The sequence below is a fragment of the Dipodomys ordii genome, unplaced genomic scaffold (genome assembly GCF_000151885.1).
Source record: "Dipodomys ordii isolate 6190 unplaced genomic scaffold, Dord_2.0 Scaffold14, whole genome shotgun sequence".
NCBI lineage: Eukaryota > Metazoa > Chordata > Mammalia > Rodentia > Heteromyidae > Dipodomys > Dipodomys ordii.
The window spans coordinates 15,716,181-15,727,873 of NW_012267230.1; the positions used below are offsets into that span (position 1 = coordinate 15,716,181).

At 60.0% G+C, this 11,693-nt stretch overlaps 2 protein-coding genes across 2 annotated transcripts in view; one reads left to right on the forward strand and one right to left on the reverse strand.

Moving 5' to 3' along the window:
* The window catches only part of Unkl (unkempt family zinc finger-like), a 14,413-nt gene extending 9,129 nt beyond the window's left edge, over window positions 1-5,284 (forward strand). Inside the window, exons 9-13 of the mRNA XM_013011308.1 lie at window positions 2,200-2,292; window positions 3,105-3,329; window positions 3,987-4,189; window positions 4,298-4,540; window positions 5,094-5,284. Coding sequence (XP_012866762.1) covers window positions 2,200-2,292; window positions 3,105-3,329; window positions 3,987-4,189; window positions 4,298-4,540; window positions 5,094-5,246 — 917 coding nt within the window. The 3' untranslated portion in view covers window positions 5,247-5,284. The remainder of the gene's footprint in view (window positions 1-2,199; window positions 2,293-3,104; window positions 3,330-3,986; window positions 4,190-4,297; window positions 4,541-5,093) is intronic.
* A 999-nt stretch (window positions 5,285-6,283) lies between these two features.
* On the reverse strand, window positions 6,284-11,663 carry Gnptg (N-acetylglucosamine-1-phosphate transferase, gamma subunit; the record flags this gene model as incomplete). Its single annotated transcript, XM_013011268.1, has 9 exons — window positions 6,284-7,452; window positions 7,533-7,614; window positions 7,701-7,829; window positions 7,925-8,007; window positions 8,091-8,205; window positions 8,270-8,363; window positions 8,437-8,520; window positions 8,610-8,664; window positions 11,579-11,663. Coding segments are annotated over 9 exons (828 nt in total), but the record flags the coding sequence as incomplete, so codon positions are not given.
* Window positions 11,664-11,693: the final 30 nt, after the last annotated feature.

Here is an 11,693-nt window from a genome sequence, read left to right on the forward strand (position 1 = left end):
CCCCCCGGCCTCCCCGCGCCCCCGGCCTCTGTGCCGAGTCATGTTGGGCCAGGTGTTGGCTGTCTCCCCAACTTGTGCCCTTCCCAGTCCCAGGTGCTCCTCGTAGCTGCGTCTGGGGCTACAGCTCAGCCTTCTTGTGTTTACATAATGAGTCTCACGTTTCTGGTGGTTTTGTTCTGTTTTGGGTTTGCCCATCCTGGGGCTTGCACTCAGGGCCTGGGCGCTGACCCTGAGCTGCTTTGCTCAAGGCGAGCTCTTTACCACTTGAGCCACAGAGCCACTTCTGGTGTCTTCTGTGTATGTGGTGCTGAGGAATGGAACCAGAGCTTCAGGACAGGCAAGTACTCCAGCACCCAGCCACACTCTCGGGCTCCAGTGGCTTTTAAAATTTGTTCTTGGTGCTGAGGTGGGCGGCACTCCGGGCAGCCCGAGGCCCTGGGCCCTAGCTTGGGCCCAGCTGTGTGGGGTGAGGAGGGGGGAGCAGCTTCTGGTCTCCAGGAGGCCCCAGGGACACGCTGATCCCTTTGCAGCCACTCACCCTTGCCGACTGCAGCTGAGCTGCAGCAGGAGTCCCCGTCCCACCCTGTGGGGTTCACCCCGCTGCCCTGGGGCTCTGGAGCCCCCGTGCTGAGTCAGTGCTGCCCAGGGAGGAGCTGGTTCCCTCTCCCGCCTCCTTCACTCTTGCCCTAGTTCACAAGTTTCTGGAAGCCTGCCAGAATAAGGCACGGATCGCTCTTACCTGGTTCTCTGGGTACTGAACACCAGGCCCACACGGCCGCGCCCGGTCAGCTCCATCCAGGGCAGAGCCCTGGAGGTAGAAGAGATGGGAGCAGGGCACACCTCCACGGCTCATTGGCATCCTGCGGGCTGACACACAAGTTTTAGGGCCACTCAAATCCAGGATTGGAGGGGCTGTTCTCGCTCCACAGCAGCTGTGGGAGGGGTGGGGCCGGGGAGGGGCCGGCTGGGGCCCTGTGAGGTCTGCACACTACAGCTCATCCTCGGAGGCTGGAGGCGCTGGCAGAGCCTGAAGGTGGCGTGGGCCTTCTGTGGTGTGGAGGGGAAGGCGCTGTGGCGCGTGTCCACGTTGGGGAGGTGGCCATTGCTGCGGGCAGGAAGGCGGCCTCAGCATCCGGAGCGGGGTCCCCTCCTCCCCCGCCCCGGGCGCTGCTGGGAGTAAGCGCTGGGCTGCACGTATGCGAAGCTGCAGGAGGGCACTGGGGCCCTGGAGCCGCTGCCAACCCACCCAGGAAGACCTGACCACCTGGTCCCTCCGTCCTGCTCTGAAGAAATGTACCCAGCAAGGGCAGTGAGCCAGGAGTGGGAGAGGGGCGGGAGACCATCCACGGGGGACCATGGCATCCAAGTGGAACTCAGCATCTGGGGAACAGGGCCTGCCGCTGTGCTGGGCCACGCCGGACCGGGTCCACGTGGGGTGCACTGTGAGCACCAGGACCCAGCGGCCAGGAGAGAGAGGCTAGCGCAGTGGAGGCTGCTTCGCTTTCCCGTGCTTCCCCCGAGCGGCCACTGCGGCCACCGGGGGATTGAGTTTTCCGGCTGCAGCGTCCATGAGACCAGGCTGAGATCACCGCTGCTGGGGAGGCTCACGAGCCGCCCACGGGAGGGGCCGGGGCTGCCGTTTAGGGACCAGGCCCCACGGGGAGGCAGGGGGGACCTAGGCCTGTGGGAAGGACCAGCAACAGGCTTGGGACGCGGGACCACCCCAAGGGCCTTGGCAGCAGGCCATCCGTCCAGAGGGGAGGGCCCGGCCCGCTTTCCCCAGGAGTGTTAGGGAAGACCAGCCCTGCGTGTGGACTCTGCTTTTTGCTGGCGGAGCCTCTAAGTTCGCCTTCAGCCGTGGGGGTGCCAGGGCCCGCAGGCCTGCTGCCCAGCCACGGTGCCAGGAGCCACACGCTCGCTGGCCTGCGCCGTGGGAGACTCGTATGGCTAATGCTTAACAAATGATAAGACAATGGAGAGGTAGCAGGGTGCAGCGGGCCTCTGCGGGTGGGCAGCCCTGTGGGGGCTTCACCTGGCCGCCATGCCGGGCGGGGCTGGGGCCGCGGCCGCGCTCTGTCCCCAGCACCCCTCCTGCCCCTGGCTTCAAGCCCAGGCCCCTGGGCTCAGGCTCGGCCTTCTGGGCGGAGGCTCGCTGCGGGTTGAGCGGTACACGGCAATGGGGGCTGCTTCTTCTCACAGGTTCTGCCTTAGATCTTCGTCTTAGCGACATAAATATTGCATCCCTAGAGAAAGACCTGGAGGAGCCAGAGCGCCAGGACCCAGGACTGCCAGGTGAGTGCTGGGCTGCCGGCTTGCTTCTCGCTCTGGCAGTAAGTACGGTGTTCGAGTCAGGCCTGGCTGGCTGCTGCTTTTACCACACTTGCAGGCCTCAGATCTTAGCCACTTCAGGGACCCCCTGGAGCTCTTGGGAGCACCACCTCAAGCCTAGGATCCCTGCAAGGTCTCCCTGCTCAGATGCTGCGGGGCTGATCCGCCAAGCCAGGAGTAGGAGCAGGAGCAGCTCTGGGGGCCCAGTCTCTCCGGTGCCCTCTGAGCCCCGCCCCGCCCCAGGGTCCGCAGGGCAGAGCTCAGGGAAGGTATTCCTGAAAACGTTTTCAGACTTCAGGCTGAAAGTCCAGGAGTCCCACCTCATGTCTGGCCACTTGCCCCCCCACACCAGATAGAGATGTGGCAGAGAGCGGGGAAGGGAGGTTATCCCACGGCACCCGAGGAAGACGGCGTCTGTGGCGTCTGTAGAGGTGCCGATGCCGGCCTCAGGTTAAATAGGGAGAGTGGATAAGAAAGACGCTGTTCAAACAGACCCAGCGTATCTCAGCCCGTGTTGTAGAGGAACCCATTTTGCCATCCGGACAGACGGGACCAGGCCATCTGCCGGGGTCCCCTGGACAGCGGGCTGATTCGGGTGACGAGCAGCCATTGCTTGCTTGGGGGGCATTTTGTTCTCGGGCCCCGGTGCTGATTGGCTCTTCCTGGAGACCCAGGTGGCTCAGGAGGGGACAGCGGGACAGATGCGCAGGTGCGGGGGTGCATGCGGGCCTGCGGGCCTCGCCTCGCCTCGCCTCACGCGGCCCCCCTCTGCACAGGCGCCAGGTTGCTGGGGGGCTCGGCACCTGTCACCATCCCCGGCCCCCTGCCCCGCTCGCCGTCCCTGCAGTCCTCCTCCTCGCTGTCCACCTCTCCACTCGGATCCCAGTCCCTGTCCGGGCCTCTGGTCTCCTCAGCCATGACGCCCCCCCAGCAGCCACCGCTGCCCCTGCGGTCAGAGCCGGGCCCCCTGGGCTCCGCAGCCTCTTCCTACAGCTCCTTAGGTGAGTGCCCGGTGCCCTGGGGAGGCTCACCCGGCTCCGGCTGGGCCTCTTCCTTGGCAGCCCGCAGGTCCTCACCGGGGCACCCCCGCTGGACCTGGTTGGGAGAGACCATTTCTCTGAAGGCGGCTGTCACAATGCAGAACGTGCTTTTGTGTTTGAGCGGGCGTGGGTTCGCTGTGACAGTCTCGTATTGCCTGAGGCACGCTGCTGACCTCTGCCTCCTGTGCTGCCTTCAGCCCAGCTCACCTCTGCCAGCTCCCCGCCAACCTTCAAACTAAAACCGGCTCAACAGCTCTCAGTTCCATTTTCACATATGCAAATAAAGCACCGGTGGAACTTCCATCCACCCTCTCCACTCCTACCCCCACAGGGGTGCCCTGTCACCACGCATGGCACCCAGGGGCTTCCCCGTGGTGACTCCCAACCTGCGGATACCATGTCCCCTCGGCGCTGCCTCTGTACCCCGCCTCCTTCCTGTTCTACAGCTTTTTGCGGCATGCCTTGCGCCCCGTCTGTCTGGTGCTGTGATGTATTCACTATTCACCTTCCACGCGGAATGCTCTTTTTTTTTTAATGCATCACCACTTCAGGGCCTCCAGCATCTTGTGTGTAGAGCCTTCGAGAACTTGTAGCTTTTCTGTTCCAACTCCCCCTCAGGCTTGAATGGCGTCCCTGGGAGCATCTGGGACTTCGTGTCTGGCAGCTTTTCCCCCAGCCCATCCCCCGTCCTGAACCCAGGGACCATGGCCCCGGCAAATGCCAGTCCCAGCAGCGCCGAGCTGGCCCGGGTCAGGCGGCAGCTGGATGAGGCCAGAAGGAAGATCCGACGGTGGGAGGAGTCTTGGCGGCAGGTGAAGCAGGTGAGCGGGTGGACAGGCCGCACGTGGGAGGCGTGAGCCGGTGCCCCTCCGTGCGCGGAGAGCCCCCCGGAGCTGCCCTCGCTCCTGCATGACCCCCTTGGGTTTCAGGCCTGCGACGCGTGGCAGCGAGAGGCCCAGGAGGCCAAGGAGCGCGCCCGGGTGGCAGACAGCGACCGCCAGCTGGCCCTGCGGAGGAAGGAGGAGGTGGAGGCCCAGGTGAAGCGTCTGCAGGAGGAGCTCGAGGGCCTCGGCCTGGTGTCGCCGCTGCCCAGCGACATGGGCAGCGTCCCTCTGCCCCAGCTGCATTCCCTGCAGAGCCAGCTGCGCCTGGAGCTGGAAGCCGTCGACGGGGTGAGTCCTGGCCAGGGCAGTGGCAGCTTCTAGGCTATCTCCTGAGTGGGGCGGGGTCGGGCTCCCACGCCCCCTCCTGACGGCGCAGACAGGCCCACGGGCTGTGCTGCGAGGGTCTTCTCTATCCGGCTGGCTTCTGTGCTCTTGTTCTCCCTCCCTCCCGGCAGTCCGTAGGCTGTGCCTTGTGCAGACTGGCTCTGCCCACCGCAAGGTGGTTAGAAGCGTGTGTTGCCGCGTGGCTGCCGTTGGGGTGCTGTGAGGAGGTGATGGCCCACAACCTGTCCACTCCTCGCCCCGTCTTTCACATTGGGTCACCCTGCCAGCGCCTCTGGGGCGTTTCACAGCCCAGCCTCGCGTGCGCCTGCTGCGGCAGCAGCTGAATCCAGCGCCTCCGGCCTCTCAGGGCCCCACTGCCAGTCCTCCTCTGTGGCCGTGGTGCTCCAGGGAGCACGTTTCCCCTGCCCCTGACTGCCCAGCCCCCACCCGTCTGGCTGGGTGCCCCTGGCTTTGCAGAAGGCTTTGGACTCTAAGCCACACCCATCCCTTCCCATAGGTGATCTACCAGCTCCGTGCCAAGCAGTGTGTGGCCTGCCAGGAGCGGGCCCCTGGCACCGCTGTGCAGCCCTGTCAGCACCAGGTCCTGTGTGACACATGCGCAGCCACGGCACCCGAGTGCCCTTACTGTGAGGGCCAGAGCCCGTGGTGACCGGAGCGGGAGCCGACGCTGCCGAGCGCCGTGCGGGGCCGCCGCCGTGCACTGCCGTCCCTCCCTGCACTGCTGCCAGGACGTGAGTCTCTGCCAACCGTGTGCTCATTGGCAGTTCCAAGGTGGTTTCAAACACCTTAAAAACATGACCCCAACCCTGTCTGTGGGTTGTACCTTGAGGTCTGGGCCGCAGATGGGCGCGTGCTGGTCAGCCAGCCTCCCTCGAGGCCAGGCCTTCTTAAAGCACTTTGTAAACCAGGAATTTAGTTAGACATTTTAAGCTGCTTTCTAGGTTCATGTTTTTAATATGAGGTAACATGAAGCTTTATGTATGTACTGTGAACTTGGAGTTTCCTATGGGTTTATTAACTCTTAGTACGGTGAATAGATTTCGTATTCTGAAACTACTTATGAAGTGAGAGCATTTATCTAGTAGCAAGGAAGATCTAGGATTTTTACTTTTTCAAATTATTTGCAAACAAATAGTATTTATAAACAGAGTGATTATTGAAAGACATTTAGAGGTTTTGAATTTTCTGAGGAACTCACTTTCCTAGCAAGCACGCGCACACAGGTAGCAGTTACGCTTGTGTCCGGAGCTGGCGCTGAGCAGTGTGCACGCGTCGCGTGACCTGCGGCCACCTTCTCCAAGTGCCTGTGCCTTGCGTCAGAAGGAAGGGAAGTGACTGGTTCGGCTTTGATTTCAATCCTGTGAAGACAATTTGATGCTAACAGAAGGGCCCAGATTCGCATTGGAGAGTCTCGGACATTCACTTTGGAAGCAGCTGTGTTCTGAAGACTTACCTAACAGGCAGTGGTGCTTTGTAACTTCCCAGAGCCATCTGGGCATGGGGGCGGGGATGGCCAGACTTAATGGACAATGGGGTGCAGCGGGGCATCAACCTACGCGGACCGTTAAGCAGAGGCCACCACGGCCTGGACCCGCAGTGCAAGTCCAGTGCAGTGATTTGGGCCCTAGCTGGTCAGGACTGGACGGCCTGGACACCTGGGGAGACATCTGGACACCAGGCTTCCCCTCCCCTGCGGCTTTGCCAAAGACTTTTAATAGCATTTTTTAAAGTGCAAAGTGACTAGGTTAACATTTTTATCAATGACCAAACTAGAATGTATTTAATATAGGAGATTTAAAAGCAGTTTTAATATGACACAGATAGAGAATTCTCTATCATTTTAAAGGCAGTGAGTCCATGACATTCCACAGCTAGTCGTTACTAAAAGCAACTCTTGACTTGGTTTTAGTGAATCTTTTTTGTTCTTAATTATATAGTGAACGACTTACTAGCTCACTACCTAGAAACCACGTATTTTTGTGCTATTGTTAATCGCTGATTATTTTTATTGATATTTATGCACTCGTTTCCCATGTGGGCCTCTGGTCTTTTTGGGGACAACAGGACAGTGTTGATTATTGGTATCGTGCCTAGACTTTTTCAAGTTAGCGAAGAACGGCCAGGCTCCATCCACACAGGCCAGTCCCTGTGTGGGGCAACGGAGCTCCAGAGCCTGAAGACAGGGAAGGGCCAGCATCTACCGGCCCGGGGCATGGCTCCTCGCCTCCCTTCTGTGGTCCAGGGCATTCCTGGGCAAGGGGCCGAGGGGAGGAGGCTGGCGGCCCGTGTCAGGCCTGGGCTAGGACTGAGGCTGTGTGAGCCCGCCCCACCCTTGTCTGTGTCTCTGGGGTCGCTGTTCACAGTAGATTACAGTGGCAGGCTTCTCCAGTGTGGGCACTTCCTGTGGACTTCAGTGCAGTGCGGAAGCCTTGTTGCACACACCTGGGTGCGTGTGGCATTGAGGGCCTCCTGGTCTCCAAGGCGTGTTTATAGTGCATAATCATTTACGTGTGGTCAGCTGTTAACGTTTGTTTAAATTTTTTACACTATAGCATTTTCGCAATGGTTTACAGAACTCATGGAATTATTTTTATCAGTATGGGACTTCAAATTAAACCTCTCCGTCTTTACTGTGCAGGTCTCCTTTGTGCTCGCGTTGGGGGACGGCCCTGTCTGGCAGGTGGGCGCAGAGGTGGTTTCTGCCCGCTGGCCTGCCTGGCCCCCCTCCTCTCCCCTCGCTCCGGGTTGCTCAGGTCACAGGGCGTCGCCACGCAGCCCAGGGTCGCCTCTCAGCTGCTCTGAGAGCCCGTGAGTGGGGAGCCCCTGGCCCAGGTGCTGTTCCAAACGAGATAGTTCTGCCAAAACCCCAGGGAGCAAGTTGGGATTTGCCCCACAGCGCTGCGTCCCCAAAATGCCCCAGGCCCCACACACCAACCTGTGGGCTTTGAGAAGGGGATGCCGTGCTGGCTGAGCAGCGAGGTGAGCCTCTGGATCTCCTCGGTCAGCTCCGAGTGGGCCTAGAGCGGGAGGGGCAGGTCAGCGTGGCGTGGCAGGTCAGGCCTCCGTGGGCGGCAGCCAGTGGCTGGCTGTCCTGACGCCCTACCTTCCTGCACGTTTCCAGACTCTCCAGCCCCTCGGCCTTTGGCGCCCCCTCCCGGGCAGACGAGTTTCCTCCCAGGGCCTTCACGTAGCCAGCATCCTCAAACAGCGCCCTCAGCAGCTTCTTGTAGCCCTAGAGGTGGACGTGGCACGGGAGCAGGGGCGGGGGTTGTGGGCAGGGCGTGCGGTCCCCACTTCCCCGCTTCCCCCGGGTGGGCACAGGCTCACCTGGGAGGTGATGAGCTCGTCGGCCAGGTCCTGCGCCAGCTTGTCCCAGCGCCGCTGCAGCGCCTCGGGCAGGGTCGGGTACACTGGGGACAGGTGTGGGTTAGAGGAGGAGCCCTAACTGCCCTGCCCCACCCACCCCGCCCCGCCCCGCCCCGCCCCGCCTCACCTAGCAATGAATGCGGGTGGCAGACCAAGGGCGTCTCAAAGGTCAGGGCGTAGACACAGGTGCTGGGCTCCGACACGTGGGCCAGCCGGTTGCTCTCTCCGCAGGTGAGCTCCACCTGGGGAGGGGGCTTCAGAACGGGCGTGGGCCCGGGCCCTCCCCCGGCCTCTCCCAGCCCTCACCTTGCTCTGGCGGCTCCGGGCGCGGCACGAGTCGCCCTCACTCATCCACATGCCCGTGAAGGTGTTGTTGCTGATCTCCCACTCCTGCCAGATGCTGGGGGGGCAGGAGAGGAAGCTGGGGCGGGAGCGCAGAGCCCCGCCCCCCCGAGCCCCGCCCCTCCACTCACCCTAGAATCCCGCTGTAGGCGTTCCAGCGGAAGGTCTGCTCATGCTGGGTCACGTTGTGGAATGGGCAGAACTCATACTTGTAGCTGGGGACACAGGAGCATCAAGCCACCCCTGGGCACTGCCGCACAGCTGCCCCCCCCCGCCCCCCTTCCCTGTCCCCACCCACACTCACGTGGACTCCACCAGGCTGAAGCACTTGCCAGACAGCCTGAAGAGATGAGCAGGCCCTAGGGAGGAGAGCGCTACTGTGAAATCGCCAACACGCTGCCAGGCCTAGGGGCCACAGACCGAGACACCACCTGGGAGGGTAGTGGCCCCAAACCCCATGTCTGTCCCCATGGAACCCAGGAGCCACGAGACACTGCCCCACCCAACCTCCAGGGCCAGTCCTTGTGATGGCCCAGAGCGCCGGTGGGGGCCAGGGCATACAGCAAAACCGGGGAGATGACAGGAGGCGAGGCAAAGCCCCAGGAGAAGAGCAGCAGGTGCCAGTGCGCATGCCCGGCATCATCTCTAGTTAACCACCAGCAAAAACCCAAAGTAGCTCAGATGGTAGAGCGCCAGCTTAGAGCATGAAAGCTTAGGCACAGCGCCCAGCCCCAGAGTTCAAGCCCCCATGATCAGTACTAAAACTAAAAACTAAAAAACTAAAAACAAAACTAAAAAAACGGAAGAAACCTCCCAAGAAAAAGCCCAGTTTCACCAGTACATCCTGCTGACCATCTGAAGCATTTACACCAGCCCTTCTCATACTTGCAAAACTTGAAGAGACCAGAACCCAGCTCACTCTATGTGGCTCGGCAATCAGCCCAACAGAGACATCGTGAAAACTGACCAACACACTGCATGAACACCGATGCTAAAATCCTCAACAGAAACTAGACAAGATGGCTCATACCTATAATCCTAGCTATTCAGGAGGCTGAGATCTGGGGATCACAGTTCGAAACCAGCTGGGGAAGGAAAGTCAGTGAAGCATCTCTAGTTAACTAGCAAAAAGCTCTAAGTGTAGGTGTGGCTCAGGTGGTAGATCACATTTTTAAAGTTCTAGCACATGTGTGTGTGCGCACACGCGCACACACACACACAGCATGGCTTAAGTGGTAGAGCATCAACTGCCAGCAAGAAAGCTAAGTGCAAGGCTTTGGGTTTAAGCCCTGGTACCAGCACAACCAAAATCCTCAACACTAGTAAACCAGGCTCAAAAATGAGGGCTGGGCTGGGCACCTGTGGCTCACACCTGTCATCCTAGCTACTCAGGAGACTGAGATCTGCGGATCACAGTTCAAAGCCAGACCGGGCAGGAGAGACCGTGAGACTCCTATCTCCAATAAACCACTAGAAAACCGGAAGTGGCGCTGTGGCTCAAGCGGTAGAGCGCTCACCTTGAGCTGTAGAGCTGAGGGACAGTGCCCAGGCCCAGAGTTCAAGCCCCAGGACCAAAAAAAAAAGGGCTGGGGGGGGGCTGAAGTATGGCTCAAGTGGTAACCTGCCTAGCAAGATCAATGGTCCAGGGTTCAAGTCCCAGAAAAACAAATGGGGGGGGCAGCTGAGGCTGTAGTCAGTGGTAGAGGGCTTGACCCCCAGCACTGCTGAATAAAAATATTAGCAAACCAAACTCAAAAGTAGAAAGGAAAATACTCGGTCAAGTGAGGAATTTTCCCTGAACACAAAGCCAACCAGTATTGATACACCACACTCACAGCATTTGGTAAACCACATCGATGGAATGCAGCGGGGCTGCATAAAGCATTTCAACTGAGACAAAGAATAAATTGCCAGCCTGGCACCAATGTCTGTGAGATTTGTATCTCCAACTACCTACCAAGGAAGCCGGCAACTTATTACCAAAAAAGCTAGGAATGAAGCTATGGCTCAAGTGATAAGAGCGTTAGCCTTGAGCAAAAAACCTTAGAAACAGTGCCCAGGCCAAGTTCAAGCCCCAGGATGGTGCGCTCGTGCACGCACACACACACAGAGTACACTTTCAGAAAGCTGCACTTCACAGGCTACGTGCTCATGTTCCGTGCCCTCCAACCGTGGGGTGAGGGGACATCCCGTGCACATCAGAGCGGTCAGCCAGCCAGGCCCCGGCCGGGAGTGTGTGGAAGCGGACAGGGAACAGCTGCTCCTGTGCCATCCTCCTGCTGTTGGAGGCTGGGCCAAGTGCTTGTAGCTTTGGGGGCGCCGCCTCCTCTGAGGAAGTGTACTGGCCTTCCTAGATAGCCCAGCTACAACCCAGCTTGCTGTCCTGCTCCCGACACTTGGCGCTGGACTCTTCATCACCAGCCCTGCCCACTGGTGGGAGGCAGAACCAGGAGGATCTTTGTAGCAAGAACTCGTCTCAAAATAAGAGGCCAAGCTGGGCACTGGTGGCTCACGCCTGTCATCCTAACTACTCAGAAGGCTGAGCTCTGAGGATCACAGTTCAAAGCCAGCCCGGGCAGGAAAGTCCATGAATCTCTTATCTCTAATAAACCACTAAAAAACTGGAAGTGGTGCTGTGGCGCCTTGAGCTGAGGGACAGCGCCCAGGCCCAGAGTTCAGGCCCCACGACCAGACCCAAAAAAAACCAAAAAACCAACAACAACAACAACAAAAAGACCCCAAACGGCCGACACCTGGAGGCACGCCCGACCCCTCCCCACAGGTGAAACCAATGTGGGCGCCTGGTCAGCGCGTGCCCACAGGTGAGCCCTGTGCAGAGGCCTTCCCAGTCACCGGGCAACCCACCCTCCTAGACAAAACGGAGTCGTGGCTCCTTCCGAATGCGCCTTGCCCTCCTTCTGGGGGCAGGGCAGCGTCCCGGGTGTACCCAGCCCATCTGGACCGCCTCAGACGCCAGTGGTAAAAAGTGCTGACCCGGCCTGGGAAGGTGGCTCAGTGGTAGAGCGCTTGCCTCGCATGCAAAAGGCCCTGGGTTCGATTCCTCAGCACCACATAAGCAAAAAGAAGCCGGAAGTGTGGATCAAGTGGTAGAGTGCTCACTTTGAGACGAAGATGAGGGACAGCGCCCAGGCCCAGAGTTCAGGCCCCACAACCGACAAAAGAAAAAAGAAAAAGGCGCTGACAGCCTCTCGGGTGTTGAGTGGGACCTCGGGGCTCCTGGTCCAGGGCGCCCGGGTGGGGCCTGGAACTCACCGGACAGGGGCGACGGCTCCCTCTTGGGCTGGAGGCGGCTGGTCTGGGGCAGGAACGGGTTGTTCAGCCTGGTGGACACGGCGGGTCAGGCCTGCTGGCAGGCGGCTGGGGCCGC